Consider the following 22,378-nt stretch of genomic DNA (forward strand, 5'->3'; position numbering starts at 1 on the left):
TTAGTGCCTTATCTTAGTCAGGAAAATAGGTCTCTTTGAAAAGACATCAGCTACATTTATTAACTACCTGTTCTTAAACATATCCTTATGTGGTTTTTTAACAGCTCTGGTGTTTAGTGGTGTTTTTTCCTGCTCTTTGATCTCTGCATGAATTGTTCCTTTCTGTCTTGCCAGAATGGGCCTAATCCAAAATCCACTGAAGTTACTGGGATTTTCCCCATTTGTGTCAGAAGATCTGGCCCTGCATGGCTAGTAGCGTCCCAGGGAAAGACTGTTAGGAATAAGCATAAAAAATAGATAGGAAATTTTGCCTCTCTGCTTCTTAGAAGTACCTCCATTTGGAGCAGCAAAAATGGATCAATTTGGGAAGACAACAGGCAGCAGACTGATGTGCAAATCTCATTTCTATAGGTATTCCTTTGAGGCCAGAGAAATCGAACACAAATGCATTTGCTGCCATGAAAAAAAGAGTCATGCAGTGAAGGTGGAACTGGTTTGCTCTGAGCGTAAGACAGTCCAATTCACGTATGTGCATATAGATGAATGTGGATGTGTGGAAACAAAATGCCCAAAGAGGATAACATGAGCATAAACTAAAGGAAACATTTCAGGTCCCATTTAATGCTTCCTTAGCAAGTGAGTAGTTTAGAAAACAGCTGTGAGTAACCTTCAAATGACCGTACTTCTCCCTTGTGCTTTTTCCTTCTGGTATTATATGCAGTTATGGAAATTAGCTAAAGATTTTACTCTAAATGTTTGTAGAATAAACTGCATTTCAAAGAGGACTTGCTCTCCTGTTTCAGTGATGCTGCTAATGGGGGTAAGATGGCTAATGTCTTTAATCCCAAGGTGGTGTATAAACCAAGGTTATTACAAGACACTCTAGAGACAGCTGATGCCTTTCGAAAGCCCTGCCTGAAGAAAGTGCACGTTGTAAACCATAACCACACGCATAACTTCATTTCCCTTAGAAGGGAAACAGCAATCACTTCCACAGCTGCGGTTCAGTCGGAGAGGCAGGACTCAGCCCAGGGGCGCATTTGCGTTGTTATCCCCAGTGGTCCTGAACCTACTTTGGCTGTTACTCTGGGGCACCGGAGGGAAGCAAGGTGCTTTTTTCCTTTTGCACAGTGAGCACTACATCAGGAGCATAAAAACATGTTTTACATATACACTATAAAATTACTATATTTCTACTCTTACTGTGAGTCCTTATCTCACTGGTGGTTTTTATTGTTTGCCAGCATCAAACAGGTAAGAGGCTGATGTTCAGTCTTACTGCTGGTTACTTGACTATGATTTTGTTACAGACAACTGACTCCCACCTTGCATACCCAGTAGTACTGGTGACAGTATCTTATGTGGACAGGGATCAAATTGGTCCAACAATACTTTCAGAGTATGCAAGGAGGGCAGATGCTTCTACTACTTGAGCAGTTTGGTCTTTGTGACTTGAAAGAGAACTGAGGACTGTGACTTTCTCAGAGTGCAATGTCCTACAGCCTGCTGTGTGAGGGCTTTTGGGAACTGTTTTGAAGGGAATGCTTTTGAACAGACCAAGTAGATATGAAGTGCATTAACCTTTAGCTTTCTGTTTTAAAATGCTGCAGCTGTTGAGCCCTAAGTAATCTTTAATTCTTTTTTATAATAAATCATTTCAGCTGATTTCAGGTTACTTTCATGTGTACTGTTTCATTATGATGTTACTGATCTTAAAATTGAGGGAATCCTTGACTTTGAATAGGCATAGGAGTTGAATGGTACGTGTTTTTCTCCACTTTCACCTGAGTCCCACACTTATTGGGTCACCACTGTGATGCAATAGTACAGCCCACGTTACGCCTCTGCAGGATTTGGCTCAGATTGTTTTAACTAACCCACTCTCCAGCCCCTTTCTGGAATGATTTGTTGCAGCCTATGACCTGGTGTAAGAGCCCTTGGGAAGTTAGCAGTTTCTCAGCACTGAGTATTTTGAGAGCCAGGGTAGCTAGCTCAGACAGCTGAAGTCAAAGGAGTTGAATTTCATCTTGTTTTGTTTCCTTAAAAAAAATACAAGAAATGTTGGCTTTACCCAATATGCGAATAGGCACATTGTAGGTATCTTTGGTAAACATGGACAACAAAATCCAACAAGGTGTTTGTGCTGAAGTAATGAATTATAGAATCATAGAGTTATAGAATATCTCAAGCTAGAAGGGACCCATAAGGATCATCAAATTGGCCCTAACTCTCTCATTCCCAGCCTCTGCACTAGTCAGTGGACCAGTTTGCTTGATTATAAATGATAGGAACCTTCAAACAATCCAGTTAAATATCAGTGCAATGCAACTCCCTTGCAAGGCATGTGTTGCAATTGCTTGAGAGTGAGTCTCGTGTATAAATTTCACATTTGCCCAGAAAACTGTTCTTACTGATACAAATCAAATGCATGCATGCTTTTAGAGTGCAAAGAACAGCAGCAAAAAAGGACATTCCTTTCTTTCCTCCTTGCCTTTCCCCGAGGGGGAAAAAATAATTCTTGAGTGCTTTTGTCATCAGAAGAGTAAACACACTCTGTAAGTAGTCAGATAGACACTCATGTAAACTCTGTAAATCAATCATTCTCAGCAGGATGGCTTTGCAAGAACATGATCAGAAACGTTTCCCATCTCTGCATTATCTTCAGGTGGGAGAAGGGCATAAAACACAATCTAATCTTACCGTGTACTTAGATTTCTGTTTTTCTGTGTGTTTTGGTGATGATGAGACTTTCTACAGACACTGAGAATGGCACTGATTTAAAGGTATACTTTCCTCTTCATTTTTGGCATGCATTTTGCTTTTCAGGCAAGTGAAATGCTGGAACCAAAGGCATCTCCAGAGTTCTTTTGAACAGGGGATCAAATGCACCTTCTCCATTCCCAGTTACACCTGGCACTTCATTTACTCACTCAGTCCAGCATATAACTGGCCTGTGCAATACTATTTACAGCTCCAATGGCCAGGTATTCCCTGTTCACAGGGGCAGTCCTATTTAGCTGATATGCAGCCAGCAAGGTAAAGCCTCTTTAATGAAAACTCTCAGATTCCTCAGGTCTGAGACAGTCAATGCGTCAAACATCTCCCCCTCAACCACCCATTCATAGATGCACAGAAACAAAAATTAGCCTGAAAACTGCTCAGTTTCGGGAAAGCGTTACACTGGAAGCAGAGAGATACAACGACCCTCTGCACACAGCAGCATTGCCACTTGCACAGAGCAACTGGACTGCAGCTAAAGTCTACATGGCCTTCTTTAGGCCGTTGTTAACAAGCTCCCCACCAAACCGGCAAAGTTAAACACAGGCGACTCTTCCAGGAAAAGCTTCTTTGTAAACGCTTGACTTGACCACAATCCTGCTGCTGCTGCAGTGTGGCTGCTTCTCACGTGTGCACAGCCCTCATCTGTAGCCGCAGGCCATCTCTTCCAGTTAGTGACTAGTCTCTGCAAGTCAAACATTTCCCTGGTGTAACTCAAGAAAAATCAGTGGCATTGCTCCAAGTACTGTTTCTTCCTCTTGCGTGAATTCTTTACACCAGCATCCACTTCAATGGGGTAACCCCAGGAGAACCAGTGTTCAGCTGAGCCAGTTGGGCCAGGGCTCAGCTGGTTTCAGCCTGCAGCCATTCTTTCCTTATCATGTGAGGATGGTACTCCCACTCGCTGAACAGTGCTGAGGCAACACACCAGGAAGTACTGTCCCATATTGCTAGAATAAATATTTGCTGGAGATACTGCATTGTGTCAGCTGAACAAGTCCTAAGACACTTTATCATGTCGCTGGTGTGCTCTGAGTCTGGGTTGCCCCTATGAGATAAACTCTGACTTGCCTATTGGTTTGTGGCTTGGAAAGGTCAGTGCCCAATACTTATTTAGTTTGGCTAAATTTTTGGTTTGGCTTTTGCTACCAATTATTGGTAAGGAGGGAAAAAAAATTAAAGGTGTACTCTGGATTTCGTTTGGGGAGAGGCACTGTTCTTTTACATACTTTTCCACTGAGTGGATCCCCTGGTTGTGGAATTGGACCTCTGGTGTTATCTATGGGGTGCTGTATCGATATCAATCTATTCTGTTATCTAGAATCTCAAGCTGAAAACAAAGACTGAACTGTAAATGCCCTCTAATACAGAACTGATTGTTTAGAAGAATGCTGCACCTATTTTGTTTAAGCATACCAGCTTAACAATTAGAAAGTTGCAATGTAAACATGAAAAAATTTGCCTAAATATCACTCAGGAAAGTTATCTGAGAGTAATGAACCAGAAAAAAAAAATAATTTGTCAAATTCAGTGGATGGTCTTTCAGGTAAGGGGCAGAACAACCACTGGGTGGTCTGAGAGCTGTACCTGATTTACACAGTTTCGTGTGCTCAGATGCATTTTTTTGGCCTTGTTTATATTTCCTTTCTGATCTAAGATAAGGATGCAGGTAGGTCTTTGTTTCTTTCATGTGATCTTGACATTTAAGTTTGTAAAGACTATATATGCAGAAGTATATAACATGCTATTTGCAAACCTGAAGTGGCTCCCTCACTTTTGTCAGGCATCCCAAAGATCTTTTAGGAGAAAGAACTGTGACAGTTTTCCAAAGACACCAAGACAAAGGTATCAGTTGTGAAAATCTTTCTGGTTTCTACACTTCAAAGGATCTGTTTATTCGGTATCTGTAGGGCAACAATGGAGTCTCAGTTTAAGTTGTACAAGGCCATTCTCACATCCATTTAATTCTCTGACAACCACAATCCCTCTCTCAGGAAAGCAACCCCATCAGCAGTGTGCCCCGGCAATTGGCTTTGTGTCCAAAATATGCCAGGGTTTGATCAGGAAGCTACAGGAGGTTGTAATTTCTTATGCACTTTTCTCTAGGTGTGAAGACCCAGTTTTCGCCACTAGTCTCGAGGACATTTAATTGATACTTGCTGTTTATGCTGTTTAATTTGATGGTTTTCTTAATTCAAAGGGGATCTGTCCAGTGGCTTCCTGTAACTGCCAGTTGATGCCTCTGTTGATAGATCTCCTTGTTTCACTCGAGCTTGCTTTCTGTGGAAGCCTGTTTCTAAAATACCTTCCTTGTTGGAAAGAAAATTATTTAACTACTGATCCTCCAGAAGATCTAGTCCAGTGAGGTCTCCCACTGATATGAGTGAAGAAACGAAGGAAGACTGGGTGGGTAGGCTCTGGTTCATCCCATCTACCTCAAAAAAAAAGTATATATACATGAGGACTTAAGACACTGTTATCTTTTTGCATAGTTATTGAAAATTGCTATGCATCTTACCTTCTGCAAGGTGCCCCTATGTACTGCCTTCTGCAAATGCCCTCCACCTCTCCCTCTTTTGACTTCCTAGGCAGTCTAAGGTAAGTACAGCCCTATCTCATCTAAATCCTTTAAAACAATTGAAGAAGTTGATCCCAAATGCCAGTTTTATATATTTGTAACAGGAAGCACCAGATACTTACTGCAAATTCTGCCAAGCCTATGTCCTGCATGGAACATCTCAACCATCCTCAGGACTTACAGTGACTCTTTCACCCTGATTTCTAATAAGAATGGTGCTGAGAACAGTTTTATTGTTTTGGATACATTCTTTGCTGAGGGCTTTATCTCACTTGCCGTTAATATTTGTAGCGGTCTTGTGAATTTTCCCCATATTCTCTTTTGTTTTTTTAAATGTAGTCCTTAGTAACTGATCTTGTTCTCAACCCTGGCACAGAGCGAGTCATATCTTTACCTATACCACTGTCCCTTAGCACGACTTGAGCAAATCAAAGGCAGCTTAATATTGGGCTAACTCAGCAGGCAGGGAGTTTGCTGCCTTTTCTTTGTGGGTTTTATGTAAGTTAGATTCAGCTTGAATTACTGAATGTCGATGAAGAACTGCATAAACCCTTTTGTGTTTCAGCTCTGAATTTTTTTTTTTCCATGTTACCACCTCTCCCTACACTGCTATTCAAATATAGTCACGAGGGAAGTCCATTGCCACTCCTTTACAGCATCTTGCCTTCACTTCTTTATATATCCAGACGTTTTTCTATATTGACTGATCCATTCACTGTCATGCCATAAAATCCTGGCTTAAAACCAGAGTTTAATCTGACCCTCAGTGAGCATTGTTCTATAAACAAAAGGCTACCAAAGTGCAATGTAACCATACCAGCTGCTACTTTATGGCCTGGAATTAGCTTCTCCCCCAGGGCTATTTGTCTCAAGGACCGGAGCAGATACTTTTATATCCTCAAACACCCCAACTTACTTCTAGCCTGCCCATTTACCCTTTCTGTTTGCTCTTGATGATGTTCTCTGGGTTTTTCAGATGCAGTCATTTCAGGTTAGGCATGGAAAAGATTTCCTAGGTATGCGATGTATGCTATAAATCCATCTTTCTTTACTGTTACCCTAGGAAAATTTTCAGGAACTGCTACAATTCATCACACCCTTCCTAAATAACTAGTTGGGGAAATCTTTCAAAGAATTTTTATAGCCTGCAATGCTTATTCTGTACCGTGAAGTGCCTGTCCGAGGGCTGTTTACTGAGAACCTAAATAGCCCCTGTGGTACCGGTGTGGGTGCTTGTTGTTTTCCACCACCACATAAATTGGACTGGACACCTTCCTGAAGACGCCTGTGCCTTTCCAGCAGCGAGTACTTGATTGGGTGACATTTCTGTATCCTACGTTGTGCTGCTCAGACTAGATTATAACCATGACCCTTACAGCCTTTGTAAAAGGAAACTGGTTTCAAGGACATTCTCACCCTACATCCACACATTCATAATTGGATAATTAGGTATTTGATTACTGGTCATGCAAAGATTTCTGGCAGAAACAGAAGCTATGCCTATTAATTCACCTTTCCCTCAAGCTCAATGACTTGAAAAACATCTGAAAAAAAAAAACCCCAAGATAAAACCCCAAAGTTTTCCCAGCAGTCTCGTATTTTGCTTTCAGAGTAATGCTTGAGAGTGTGCTCGACTTCCCTGACATGTTTTTATTAATAACTAATGGAATAAGCTGCTTGGGTTTGATGTTGATTTTTCACTGCAGAGTAAGACTCAGTGAAGGGACTTTCTCTGCACCCTCGGCACGAGTGTTACTGCTGTGTCTCAGCTCTGTCTACCTGACTGATATTTGTCCTGGGGTACCAGAAGTGTGGCACTTCTGGTAACGAAATCGTCTGTTCTATCAAAATTGTAAAAAAATTAGTTGTTCTTTTGTTTAATGAACAGTTCTACAATACTGTGTAATATCACCCCTGCTCATAGATACTGGAGGATTCCATAATATAGCTACATTTCACTGGTATAGATACCTATCATTTTGAATTCTCTGGGTTTTAATAGCTTTGGGACTGATTCTCTTCTAGTTTCTAGTTTATATATCTGAGGTAATTCAGGAATCATCTTTTTTTATTATTATTATTATTATTATTTTTAGTCACAGGTTTTTATTACAGCTTTAGAACTGAACTACATTTTTAGTTTTTATTTCCCTCGTAACTGGTCTGGCTTGCCTGAGAATGATTCTTCTAACAAAACAACAAATCACAAAGTTTTCTTTATCATCAGCAAAGATGAATACTTAGTACATGGAGCTTGTAAAACACTGTAGGCTCCAACTATTTGAACAAAATAGTCTGTTAATAATGCATGCAAGGGATTATTAGTAATTAAGAACTGTTTCTCCTTGTTCCTGTGGTCAAAACAACGGAGCAAACACTGAAATATGTAATCTTTGTTGCTAATGGATTCTGACTGGACTAGTAGGTCCTGCTTTGTCTGCACAACTTTCTTTGAAGGAAATACAAATTAATTATGTGTTCAGTCTGCACTGCAGCTGGAGGCATGAGATGCAACCGTACTGTCCTTTAGAGTGAAATACATACTTACACCATCAGAATCTGAAAGCAAGAAAAGCCCTTGCTCTCTGTGAAAAACCCAACCTGTCATTCGATACGAGCTGACATTGAAAGCTGTGTTACGATGTGACAGAAACGTGGTGTGACAGGTTCCCTAGCCAGCCAGTTCACTGAAGTGGAGTGTTTTTAAAGTAAAAAGGGCTCTCCCATGCCAAAAAAACCACCAGATACTTCCAGTCCCTACAACTGGATTTTACTAGAGTACAAAAATAATAATCTGCAACAGGGTGGCTCTCAGCAGAGGAACTGCAGGGCTGTTTGGCCAATCTGATGTTAAAAGGTTTGATTAAATAGGTTCCCTGTCAGCTGTGTTCATGAAGCGAGGGTCCTTGGGTCCTTTCCCCCTGTCCAGCTCCTGCCAACACCACTGGGGTTGCCAGGTCTCTTCAGGGTCCCTGGGAAGCTCCTTCTCTCCCTCATCTCTCTTTGGCTTTGGGTCTGCTCTGAGTTACTCTCAGAAAGGAGCCATCTCCCCTTCCTCGAGAGGGTCTGCTTCAGGCTGCAGCAAGTATGGGGCAACCCCCAGTATCAGTGCAGACTGGGTGAAAAGTTGGTTGAGAGCAGCCCTGCAGAGAAGCACTTGAGGATACTGTTGGATGTAAAATTGGACATGAACTGGGAATGTGCACTTGCAGCCCAGAAAGTCACAAACAGCCTGGGCTGCATCAAAAGAAGCAAGGCCAGCAGGTCGGGGGAGGGGATTCTCCCCCTGTACTCCGCTCTGTACTTTATTCACGTGGGAGTACTGCACCCAGCTCTGGGGTCCCCAGTACCAGAAGAACATGGACCTGTTAGGTCCAGAGGAGAGCCACAGAAATGACCAGGGGGCTGGGACACCTTTTCTGTGAGGAGAGGCTGAGAGCTGGGGTTGTTCAGCCTGGAGAAGAGAAGGCTCCAGGGAGATCTTACAGCAGTTTCTCAATGTGTAAAGGGGGCTTATAAAAAAGACATAGAAAGACTTTTACCAGCACCTGCAGTGACATGACAAAGAACAGTTTTAAACTGAAAGAGGGTAGGTTTAAATTGGTTATAAGGAAGACTTTTTTATAATGGTGGTGGGATACTGGAACAGGTTGCCCAGAGAAGTTGTGGATGCCCCATCATTGGCAGTGTCCAAAGTCAGGTTGGATGGCACTTTGAGCAACCCAATGTAGTGAAAGATGCCCCTGCAGGGGCATTGGGCTAGATAATCGTTGAAGGTCCCTTCCAACCCAGCTCACTATGAATCTGTGTTGTTCTCTACGGAGACACTCTTTAGCAGAATATGCAACGAACAGCAGTTGTTTTCACCTGAAAATCAGTAATGGTTACTTCGGGGCTTTTATTTTTAATAAACAAAAAGACCAGTGAAAAGGATGGCAGTACTCTGCATTCCTCTTAGGCGGAGGAAAACCACGCCCATACCTACCGCCAGCACCAAAAAATCCTTCTTGCATGTTCTCTGGGCCTCTGTATCTAACTTGCCAAGGCACACCGACTGGCTTTCTAGCTGTTTAACTTGCAGCTGGTGTCAGTCCTTTTGCAGAGTCATACCTCAGGCTTTGTTCCCCACAAAAGTATTAGCAAGTGAATCGCAAGTTGTAGTATTTTCTTTGGGTAAAATATTTTGTGCATAATTGCATCACTCAAATAGAAACCTCTGGCAAAGCTGTCTTTCCCCTTCAGTGACATTGTTACTCCTGGGCTCACTACAGACATTCAGCATAGCATCTTACTTATTTTACATAAATCCTGGTTTTCTCTGGGCAAAGATTTGTAGTACTGTGTTAGAAAATAACCTTGGTTTGAAGCTTTTGCAGTATTTTAAAATGTGACAAATTGCCAAGGTGAAGAAAATCCAGAAGTGAATTTTAAAAAAACTCATTGATTTAGACAAGATTACTATACTGCAAAATTAATAATATTATTTGTGCTCTGGTTTTTAAATTCTACCAGGGGTATGGTAGGCAATGAAACGTTATAAAGTGCCAGTTCATTCACTCTGACAGGCCTTGATCTTTCCTTTACAATATCTAGAGAGCACAATTAATACAACAAAGCTATTAACAGAACAAAAGCCAAAAGTTTCTGCTACACCTAACAGTACCAAGATGATTTCTCATGTTTTGACAGAGGATTATACTTAACTGCATCCACAAAGGTGAAATTTTAAGGAAGAAAAAGCCAGAGTGTTACCATATGTCAATCCTAGGTAAAAATGTTCTTGATTTACTGGAAATTGGTTTTGGATTTAAGGGAAATGGAGAGAAAAATTCTTTTAAAACTAGTTTTGGACATAAATTGCTGACGGCCTTCTGTTTTGTTAAATCTCAGAATATTTAGCTTGATGAGAATTTTATTTCTAATCCTTATGGCTATATTTAAATATTCTTAAATGGTCTTTCATTTTTGTAGATATAATTTCTGATTTCCTAATAGGTGTTTTGATAACCTTCTCTTTCTTCTGCTTACAGCAAGTGCAATCATATTACTAATGGCATTCTCTTAATATATTTATATCAACAGTTATGGAACTTATTATGGATGACTTTAGATCAGTTTTAGCATAACGTATATGTGTATAGAGAAAATATTAATTTTCTGATTATGTAATCCTTTCAAGTCCATTTGAAACAACCCTATGTTGCTATTGCAGCTGTTACTGCTTTTACTTAGGCTAATGTAAAATTCACTGAAGTTAACAGAACAGGTACAGAAATGATGTGAATAGAGTTACTCTTTTGTTTACAGTAAGGATTAGATTTATTAGTTCTACATCCGTTTGATTGTGTAGCAATCCTGTTATTTCATGTATCCTGTATTATAGTTCTCCTAATTCCTATTTACCAGAGTCCTTCTGTCTGTAATATGAATGTCTGTTGAGAACCAAAACTGTCCGACGCTGACAGAGCTTTTCCAGGTGAAGGATAAAGAGCTGATTTGCATATTTTGTTGCGTATACCATCTGCATCCAGAAAGTCAATACAAGAAGGGTGGAATAATCAACAAGTTTCACAGAGGTATTTGCTTTTTCTTCCTTAATCTGAAATCAGCCATATTTTTGTAAGCCATCCAATCTGAATGGCACTGTAACAGTTTTTCTTAGGGAATGGTAAAGGCAAAGAAACTACTGGGTTTAAGGTAGAGATCAGTATGTTTATGAGAGATTACCCATCATGATTCCTTCTAGATACAAGAAGGGAATCTTGTGGCCTGAGAATTTTCTTCTGCTTTGAAGTTCTTAATAAATTTCACAGGTTGACCAGGGACATGAGTTTTAGTGGCACAAGTCAGGAGGGCCGTGCTGATGCTTTTAGTGCCCATTGAAGTCCATATTGCCTGTTTGAACAACATGTTCCTGATCATTGGCGTATTTCTTTCCAGAGAGCCAAGTTAAACTTCACCCTTTTGCTTTCAGTCCATGATTTGACATAAATCATGGCTGCAATGGCGTGTCCCGGACCTTAGCCAGACCGAGCATTTAACATAGCTTACATTCTGAGCAGCGCTCCCGACCCAGCTCCCACACTGGGTTTTTAGCACAGCTTTATAATTTCTGTTATAATTGCGGTAATGTCACAGAATGTCACCTTATCTTATCCGTGACCCTTTCTTCACAATAAACATATCGATCTCAAAGCCTGAAGTTAAATCAAGTGACCTGGCTTTTTTTTTTTGCGGTGCCTGACTGGGAGATGTGGAGGCTTGTAAGACTGTCTCAGTTTCATGATTCACGTGTTGTTTGAAATTCACTGCCACAAACTCAGACTCTTGGGTGTTCATACTGCATAAAAGGTGACTGTGTCTCCTTCCTCCTAGCTCAGCCGTATGTTCTTCTCAGGATAGCACACCCTGCGGGACTCCACTGGTATTCTGCCATGCTTTGGGAGGTCGCAAAGGAAAACATTAGTGAAGCAAACTGTTGTGTGTCACTAGTGGTGTTATTGCACTGGACAACGTTTGCTTTGCAAAACTCAAGTTCAATAGAAGTAATAAATCATTTAATTGCTTTCCACATGTCTGCTGCAGCACAGCTAACCTCCTGCTTAACTGGCCAGGCAGATTTCAGCAAACACTATACACAGGAGAGGTGAAAAGAAACCCAAACATAATGGCAGGAGAAAATTTGTTTCAGTGTTGGCAAAAGCAACTCTTTCTCCCTAAATCAAATGCCAGGACAATGGAATCACCCCAAAATACAGTATATTGTGTTGCTCCTAGATTTTAGCATGGGAGTCCATGCCCTCATTGTTCTTTCCCATATACCAGCACACAGTAGTGTTTACTGTACAATTTCCATGGGTTCAGCTTTTGTGCTTAGTTAATTACAAGGAAGCAGCTACAATTTAAAGTCATTGCATTTCTGAAAACAGGACAAAGTGCTACTTGCTATTCCTTGCTAGGCAAAGACTGCTGTTTTCATGTAAAAATAACGCAGACTTAAGCAACTTACTTGCAAAGAGGATGGAACCATCTCCTCCCTTTCAAACTGCACCTCAGGTTCACAATCTGGAAATGCTCCTGTGCAACAAACTTCCTAAGAAATGGGCTAAAACTAGCTGCATTCATGTTATCTCCCAGGGATGTTACTAAAGATTCCTCATTGGTTTAGAAGAATTCAGTTTCTTTTGATGACCCACCAAGCGTGAGTGTCCGCAGAGCCAAATGCTAGGCCAGTCACTGGAAGGTTTGCCTTAAGGTTGTCAGTTGTACTGCACATCACCCCATGTCCCGAATGGCTCCAGTATACGTTAACACCACTCCAGTGACACCACGGGCTTTGGAAAAGCTGCTGCCCGGTGAGGTTCCTCACTTTTTTATTCTTTCCTTTATATTCAGCCCATCCTTTTCAATGGTTGTTCATAGTTTTGCAACCATTTTATGTTTTGGTTCTCCGTTTATTTTTTCAAGCAAGTTTATCAGCAAATGCTGGCTTGTTAAAAAAGAAATGTTTCTGATGGAAACTAGTATGGGAGCACTTCTCTCATTTTACCTTTGACTTAAATTAAATGTAAATCCTGGAAAATAAACTAAGTAGTGAAACCACACCGCCCGTTCTGCTTTCTCTGTTTATGCTGGTTGATCAGTGAACTTACTAAAAGCTTATCTCCCTACAGAAGTGAATTTGGATTAAGGGTGTGTGTATTAACTAAACTGTGCCGCTTGTCACTGATTGGCTTCCTGGGTGATAGCTTTTATCTGGGAATTGAGAGTGGTCTGTGCATAAAACCTGTTCAGAATAAGAAGCTCTTTCCAGCTTCAGAAAGTTGGGTTTTTTTCTGAATTACCTTCATCTGCAAATACTGGGGTAACAGGGTCACACAGGGAGTGAGTGTAAGTCCTAGCATGAGATGCTCAAGGGGCAGGAAGGGTTGGAAGGCAAGGGCTGTGCTATTTGCCCTACAGAGCATCAGGCATGAACCCACCACCTTTTCATAACCCTCAAGGGCTGATAACGGTTGAAATGAAAGACATGTATTTGCAGCTGTTAAGTCTCCATATGACTTCTGTGAATAATTTGGACTCAAGCAGCATTTACAATTCTTCCTTATATGTGGGCGATACAGTATTTGTAGCACTTTCCATAGAAGTAGAAGTGTTAACAGCCTGGCATCCTGGATATATTCCAGCACACTTCCATTTTGCTTACCCATGTTAGCCCTGTAGTTTCAGATCCCGTAGCCAAAGCGTTTGCTTCTTCGTGTTCTAAAATGGCAAATACCAGCCATGTTGACTCACAGGGCAGGGCATTCCTACATCTTGCACTGTTATTACATCTGTCTGGTAAAGAAAGTTCATTATATCACCCATGCACAAACTGTTTGAGCTGACACCATCTTTCCCTCGTTCTTTTAAGTATTCAAACATTTACCTAAGGAACAGGCATTTTCCATGCTAGATATTCCAGCAAGATATTTGGGGTTTGTTTTGATTGGTTTTGTTTATACTGGAAAAATAGTTTCCAGACTGTTTTTTAGAAATGCACTTTGACTTCTTTCCTCTGACATTTTTTTCATCATGAGCAGTTACCGTTCTTTCTCTTTTACCTGTTTTCTGATCTTTAGATATGATTAAGAGGGCCAATAGGTACAATTAGCATATTACTCAAAGATCACAAATAAAAATCTACACCAAGAAGAATAGAGATTGATTAAATCTTGACACTGGGCCTGTGGGCAGCGCCAATATCGACTGTATCTACTATCTACATTGGCTAATGATAATAATAATATACTCACAGATTCTAAGAGAGAGAGAAAAAAAATCATTTCTCAGCATTCTCAGAAAGATTCTGTGCTCTTATCCCCATCGCTGAGAGATGTTGAGGCAGTGAAGACAGTGATGGGACACACTCTATGTACAATGGCTATGTGCCATACATGGTGGAAAGCATTTCACTCTTCAGTTCCCAACCAATTCCTCCAAAGCATCTGTGTTTACCCCTTGAGCAGTAAGAGAAAGAGGAATCAATCATATTAAGTTTGTCCTGGAAAGTTTTTACTTTGGATTTAAAGAAATACCTAGCTCCCTTAAACACTTCTCCACGTGTTTCTGTTTCTGTTGCAACCATCCCTATGGACCTAAACAAAATTATAGGAGCCTTGCAAGCCCGTCTGTGTTTATTGAATCAAGAATTGAGAGGACTTTTGTTAGTTCATCTGCGTAAAGAGCTAGGGGTTGATTGTTTATTTTAAATTGAGATACCTAGCCTAAATTGCCAGGATGTATAGTCTAATGACATTAAGCAACAAGAGCTACTTTTAAGTGTGTTTTTCCCAGGGTTGACCGCACATACTTTTCTTGAGTAAAAACAGCATGCACCTTCCTGCTTCGCTCAAGACCAGGCAATGACGGCTTACCTCATGTCTCCTGCACACCCAGAGTGTCAACAGTAATGGCTGAATGGAACCATTGAAATAGTAATATTGTTCATTAAGGAGTCTTTTTTACACCAGGGTTTTGTCTTGTTTTTTTTGAAAATCAAGGGAAATCAAACTGAACCTGAATGGCTGCAGCACTGAAAACAGAGTTCTCCTCGGAAGATTACCTAATAATGCACATTTCTTACACATTTGTTTTGGTGGAAAGCATTTTGTAAGCTCTGTGGAGAAGTGAGCAGAAATATATTTAACAATAAAAAGGGCACTGAAAATGCAATGGATTGGTAGGAAAGTTGATCTCCTTATGTTTTAAAGCATGATTTACAGGCAGAGCTGTGGTATCGGATATGTTTTTAGGTAAGGTAGCATACACCCAGTACAATCGCTTTATTTCATAAGAGCATTAGGATTCTTGGTGAAGAAAGGTGCTATTATAAATGCAACGCATGATTATAATAATATGTTAACGATTGTAGGAATTATTGCAAAGGAAGTGAGCTGTTTGTTCAAACAATATCATTTTATCATCAGTTCCTATGTACGTACAATATAAATGGGATCGAATCCAGTCCACAATAATGTCAAAGTCCAACTGAATTTCATTTGCAGTGCAAAGCAGGAAAGAAAGATAATTTGGGAAGTATGGGATGTTTGGACTTTGCTTACTTTGGCAAGACCCATTTCTGTATAATACATTCCTGGCTCTCCCATTTTTGCAGTCAATGTCTATTCTTTTTTTTCCAATGCCAGGGAGATCAGTGTTCTTCTTATAAAACAAGGTTGCATAATGCTCCCAGCACACGTGAGCCAAGGGGAAAACCCCTCTATTCCATGTCCTACAGCCTGTTAAAGCCAATGTTGGCATTTTTTCCACTCTGCTGCATATGGTTAATTCTTTTTTTTAACTTGCTGCAAGTGAAAAAAAAGCAGCGCAGTGTTTTGAATGAGTGCATCTATCACAGAACTAGATGGTCCCTGGCATGACGCACTTGGCCCATGTACTGAGCCTGTTTGGCTTTAAGCTTTCCCAGGTAGATGGGGATTTTGCTGCTGGCTTTTTCCTTTGTCCCTAAATTACATGTTCTTGGCACAACCTCTCTCCCAGGAGCAGTGAAAGAGCTCCGGTGCTGCTTTTTCATCACCACCCCCAGTGTCACCATCTGCTCTGCAGGATCTCCAGCACAACGGGTGCTCTGGATTTACAGCAATCCCACTCAGGCTTTGCTAAGACTTGTCAACACGTTTCCTCTTTAAATAGCACAGAAAGCTACATGGCAGGGTGGGGGTGGGGGGTGGGGTGGGCATGCATCCTGAATGATACTGCAAAAGCCTGCATGGGCTGCCTGAGCTCCTTTCCCTCAGGAGCTCAGAGCATTCTCTGAGAACGATTCCTGCATCCCAGCTGCTACCTGTAGGAGTGTTCGGTGGGGTGGGAGAGGGAGGGAGGGAAGTGGCAGCTGCAAGCTGTTCAGCATTATCCAAAGATCTTCCAGGTGGTGGGTTAATTCCTGGCAGCTCCAGATGTAAGCAATTCAAGCCACTATCGGGAGGCCTGGCCTGGCAGTCCTGTAGGCCACCCCTGCCCCTCAGCGCCTTACACCTGGCTACCAGCTGCACAGCGCGCACCTGTGTGGAGCCTTCCTGGCTTCCTCCTGGCTGGCTTTTCTTTTTTGTACTTCGTATGTCCCCAGCCTAGGCGCCTGCAGGTGGACATCGCTGTGGAACAGCTGAAGCCACAGGTATGGACCTGCTGCCTGGACACTGGCTCATGTCTTGTGGGGCTCCTGGGCACTGGGAAATCGGGGGAATCATAGAACAGCTTGGTTTGGAAGTGATCTTAAAGGTCATCCGGTCTTAAAGGTCATCCAGTTCCAGCCCTCCTGCCGTGCGCAGGGACACCTGCCACTAGACCACTAGAGTCGCTACTTCAGTTTAAGAAGGCACATGTGTGGTGGGATGCCGTGGGCCTTGTGTGGCCCTGGACTGGTCTGGCCAGTCCTACTGGGGAGGTCATAGAAGTCCGGCTTCCTGGGGCGCTAAAGGTTGTGCCTCTCCAGTGCAGCACGTACAGGATCTTTTATCTGCAGCTTATCTCTTAATCACTGACTCACTGCCCTCTGTATAAATTTTATTTGACCTTAATTAAGTTTGTAGTCAGAACCAGTCTTCTACATGGCCAAAATTCACTTCCTCTTGCCTCTCTTGCTACCCTCAGACATTCAGTACTACAAGACCTGTGACACAAGTCTCATGATTTTTGCTCTGCTTTGGGAAAATTCCACTGTGCCAAACTCTAGCCATTTTCAGGAAAGTAAGTGTAAACTGGTTACCTTTAGTAATTTTAGTCACTGTTTAGTCTGATCTTGAACCAGAACTAATAGCTCTTTATGCTGCTCTCTTTCAAAACCAGACTTGTAGCTGCAACTCCTCTGCTGCGTAGTGCAAGAAGCAGGAGGGAGGAGGAGGAGGAGGTAGAGACAGTTTGAAGAAAAATAAAATCAATCCTATTACATTTACAGAAGAATTTCTCTGTTACTGAAAAGCTCACAGCATGCAGTTCTGTGACTGCAAGACGCACACAGTACTGGGAAGCTGATTACATTTTTGCTGATACCATATCAGAAGTATTGAGTGTTTGATGGACATGCCTGTCCTAATAATAACAGAGCCTGAATTTGTCATCCTATTGCCTTTATAGATCCTAAAGCTGTGTATATTTCTGAAAAAAGGAGATTTTTCCTTTAAAAAGTTCATTACTGAGCTTCTAACCCATCATCAGGTACATTCAGGAGTCATGGAGGGTTGGTCTTAAACAAATATCCCAATGAATTTGTTACGTCAAAGTCATGTTCACTCCATTGTGTCTAATGCCAAAGGCATTGAGGAAATTCCATCAATAAAATAATCTTCCAGTCTCCCTGCATTCCTTGCCAAGAACAGCATCAACACAACTGATAGCCAGACTTGCTACTGGTGTGTAGCGTTCTTTGCAAAGGAACAGCAGAGCAAAAAGAGCAGTTACTGAAATACATATAAATGAAGGGGAGGAAAAGCTTAAAATGTCACTTTTTTTTGTCCTCAGTTGGGTGACACTTTATGTGAAGTCAGGAACTTAGGCCTAAAGTGAAACATGCTAAAATTTATTTCTTAAATAAAGAGACTGCCCTGGCTGCGAACTGCCCATCTTTAATGTAAAGAGGTCAGTTCAAGGATGTTGCAAACTGTGCTGTAAGTGAAAGGCTCCTCAAGGTGCAGTGCACTGCCCAGCTCCTTTCGTGCGTGGTTGTTCCCCCCGTATGATGTGAGACACCACCCCCACCACCACCACCACCACCCCCCATAAAATTACTGTTCCCCAGTGGCCATTCCTGTTGCTGTTCTAGTCACTTCCATCTTTGCAGAAGTAGAAGGAGGCTGGAACGAGATAGATAATCATCCTTTGTATTAGCTGGGATTTCTCTCTAGGAAAGTGTCGGAGAAGATTTAAATCTCGTGAAGTTCTAAGTGAGAGTAATTAGAATAGCTTTCACTACATGCTGTCTTCAGTTACTAAATAAACAGAGGCCTAGTGTGCACACACTTATGCCTAAGGCCAGAACCCGTTCCCTTCCTCAAGCAAACCAGAGCGACTTCAGGTGTTTTTCAAACCAGATCCTGGAACAAAAACCATCCAAACTTTAAGGTCTCCAAATCCTGCATTCTGATTTTCCATATGGGACCTTTCCCTCTTTCACAGCTCCTCTAAAAAAGAAAACAGAAGGATGTGGCTTTGCAGTGCAGAGCCTAAGCTCCTTTTGAAATGCCTCTCCCACTGCTTATCTTCATTCCTCTACTCATTCCTTCCTATATCATGTGCTTGTGATGCAATTGTAGGAACAGCATGGGGCCTCACAGCAGAAATGTTATAGCTCCAAGATTACTGAATTTGTAGAGCTGGAGGAGTTAATGAAGAGTAAATGGCAACAAGCAACTTGAGAGGAGGGAGAGATGTTAAGAACTGAGGCATTGTTTTCTGGATTAATGGTTTGTACACAGAGAGGAAAGTCAAAACTTCTCCTGTTATAGGCAGTTGGGATTGGTAAAGTCGGGTCACACCTTTAGAAAAAAAAAGTCTTGGCAATTTACTCCAGACAATTCCAAGTAATCTGAAACTTTCAAGGTTGTTTAGTCTTCCTCCTGATACATCCCTCGGTGAAGATTTAACACTTGTGATCGGAGCTGTAGTGTTTCACTTCTGTGACTGGAGCTGTAGCAGTGGGGCAGGAGAAGTATGCTAGATGGATATAGGTGAGCCTGAGTCTTCCTCCTCTGCTAACCATGGAGGACAGTAGGAGGTGACTGGCCAAAGCTGAAGGGGGTGAGTGGAAGGGTGACCAAAGCACCTCGAGTTACACACAGAAAACCCAATACTAAGTGAATCACTAAAAATGGCTGTTCAGTGTATTAACATTCTCTTAAATCCCTTTTCTAAGAAAGATGACATCCAGCTGGTCAATACAACTTTAGCTGCTCTGCAGAGCTATCTGCAAAAAGGCATTTATCTCTAGAAAAAGAAATGAGCACAGCTAGAAGAAAAAACCTCCAAAAAAGTGTTATGCAGATTGCCCAGTACCAAACGATACATGACAGTATCTGCACTTCCTTGTTGACCAGTAGATCTCATTTTCAGTCTCTTTTCTCTCCCACACCATTCCTTGTCTTTTCCTAGATGACTGATTCTTCCTGAGGTAACTAAGATGATTTCTAAGTACTTGCATTGTTCATGAAGGTACTCAGCAGTTCAGTGCCGTAGGAACACCGGGCTAAGACCATTTAATGAGAAAATACAACCTGCTGCTTGACCTACCCTGCATAATCATAGGTTGGCGTAATACCAATATTGGTCACAATGTTTTTGGAGCCTGATGTACAGTAATGTGTAGATCTCTATCTGTTCCTATGTTTACATGAGCCAAATGCCTGAGAAGAAGAGCTGGAGCACAGGTTTGCTCGGTGGAGAAGCATACTGTATAGCAGCATGATGGAAACGCATGCTGCATCGTAGCCCTGTGAAACCAGAGACAACATCTATTGCATGTATTGCAACAATGCCCAGGCCTGAAGGAAACGCCTCGCAGCTCGGCTGTCAGGCCTTAGGTTCACAGCTACAGCCCTCAAAGAGACTTCCCTAGTTCGGTGGACTTACCAGAAATACAAATTTTCTGAGTGGCAGGGGTTCGTCTAACCTGATTTCGGTTCCTACGGTCCTCTTCGAGTTTTAATCTGTATAGATGAAGTCAGACCCTCAATACCCGAAATATCACCTTGGACTTATACTACCTAATTTCAACATATACTACCTAATACCCCACCAAGGCAGTTCAGACCATTAGAGATACCAATCTCCTTGTGTTATTCTCTACTGACTCAGGTTCTAATTTAAGAACCTGGGTTAAGTACCCACATCAGACTGATTGTATTTAGGGCCCTCGCATTTTATTGGCAGGTAAGCTTTTGGCATCTATTAAAACTAGAATTTGCTGTGAGTAATCATTTAAAGATGTTCAGCAGGGCTCCAGCCTTGATTTACAAAGCACAAAGTGTTTCCCAGCCTCCCTCCCTGTAACCCGTCAAATGATTGTGGTCTGATACGGAGAGATCCCCTCAGGAACAGCCTGCAGATTTGACCTTCCATTCTTTATCCTGCAACTTATTGTCCAGATACTTTGCAACTCCTTCTGTGTGCTCCTTGGAGGACCTGAATGCTTTTTGAACCCTCTTGTCCACAAAGCTCACAGTCTAAGCTGCATTTACTTTCAGTCATACAGCAGTAGACACAACAAATCCCGAGGTGGGTCTGCTTGGAGACTACAGACTCGTGGTGAAGACTGGAAATACTACATTAAAATGATAGTAAGTTCATGACCAAGGAAATTTTCCTAACTTTGTGGAAGCAGAGTTCAGTTGTGCTGTCAGCAAATGTCAAGTTAAATATTACTTTGATTTCCCGAAGGCGGTCACAGATTCCATCTCTTAGTCCTTCAAAGCTACCCCGTTCTAGCATCACCCTTGTCACGTGTGCTCTTGTGATAAGTGGCATTTCATGCAAGTCAGCTCAAGCCACCAGACACACAAGCTTCCAGGAAGGACCATATTTCAGCATCCGGGGACGATCTCAGCATCCTGAGCAAAGCAGTCCATTTAATACAAAACGCCAGATCTCAAGGGCAGGACCCACACTGACTCCAGCTGGGTTTGGATCCCATCTGTCACCTTCATTTCACTGCCTCTGGGGATTCTGTGTATCAGTTGACTGACAGAAAGGGAAGGTTCTCCAAAATAGAGTTGTAGCTACATGTAATGCAGAGTGCCAGGAGGGAATCTCTGTGCAGGGGCTGCAGGAAATCAGAAGACCTTCTTCAAAAGAGGAGCAGGAATAACTCAGCAGAAAAGAGGGCCACCTGTTAGCCAATATGAAATGCCTCCACATCCATGCTTAATACCCACTGCTGGTGAACAGTTGTAGGGGTTGTAAACACGTAGGAACTTCCTGTAATGTGACTACAATTAATTATAAAGAATATTTGTCTTTTGTTTTTGAGAAATGTCAGGGGTCTCCACCTTTACTAGCATCTTTTCATCCTCCTTGTATTCCAGGAAGAATTTTGTCTTGTGAATTTCCCTCCCAGCTTGCTCTCTTCATCCCATCCATCGCAGCAAGCTTTCACTTACTAGGTTACTTTGTTGGTGTTACCAGGACACTGAGGATTTTCATACTGTATTTCATGTGACACTGTAAAGTGTCACTCAATGAAGGCTAAGTCTTTTTTAAAACATAGGACCCACCCACTAAATTCAGCTGCTGGATTTTTATCCTACTTTTGGCCTCTACTTGTTTACCAACCTTCCACAAAATCTTGAAGTAAAATAGCAGGGACAGTCAACATTACCCAGGAAAATGAAACCATTCTTTATGGATTAGGTTCTCCTATCAACTCTGGGAAACAGTAGTATAGGGTACTATTAAATTGTTGGACTTACAAAACAAAATCTTTAACCCACCACCTTTACATGTTAGGATTTTGTTTTTTCAGCCACAGTTTCAGAAGAAAACCTCTTTCTTTGACTTTGTTTTTTTCTTAGATTAAAAACATTCTGATTACGTAGAATTTAAGAAAATATTCCTGTAGTTTCACATGCTTACCAAATTGTTATGCAAAACTAGATGCACATTGATGATGATAATCGCTTCCCTCTGGGGAGAAATGAAGTCATAGGTAAATAAAAGGGAGTAGTTAGATAACATTTCCACAGTAACGAAACAATGGTTGTATGTTTGCAGAGCTGTAATCGGACAGGAAGATTTCCTTTGTTGGGACACTGTTATCTGTTTTTTTTAAAAAAAACTTGTTCAAGTCTGTGCTAAACATTCTGCTCTGACTGACCAAGTCAGAGCCAGAGGTAACCCCAAAGGGATGATCTGGGTTGCTCAATTTAGACCTAATCAGTTCTTACAACTGGCCAGGGAGGTGGAGGTCTGCTGCTCTACCACTTCCAGTCCTTTCCCTACCCTACCTCCCCTAATCCTCATGAAGATACACCCCTC

The 22,378-nt window shown here is 41.7% G+C and overlaps 1 protein-coding gene across 2 annotated transcripts in view; it reads left to right on the forward strand.

The window, feature by feature from the left end:
• The window catches only part of LOC308070896 (mucin-5B), a 65,239-nt gene extending 43,072 nt beyond the window's left edge, over positions 1 to 22,167 (forward strand). For both annotated transcript variants that reach the window (XM_080405577.1, XM_080405578.1), the window contains one exon: positions 412 to 22,167. In XM_080405577.1, the coding sequence (XP_080261703.1) occupies positions 412 to 586 (175 nt within the window). In that variant the 3' untranslated portion in view covers positions 587 to 22,167. The remainder of the gene's footprint in view (positions 1 to 411) is intronic.
• The last annotated feature ends 211 nt before the right edge of the window (positions 22,168 to 22,378 follow it).

This window comes from Falco punctatus (assembly GCF_963210335.1).
Source record: "Falco punctatus genome assembly, chromosome: 10".
NCBI classification, from domain to species: Eukaryota; Metazoa; Chordata; class Aves; order Falconiformes; family Falconidae; genus Falco; species Falco punctatus.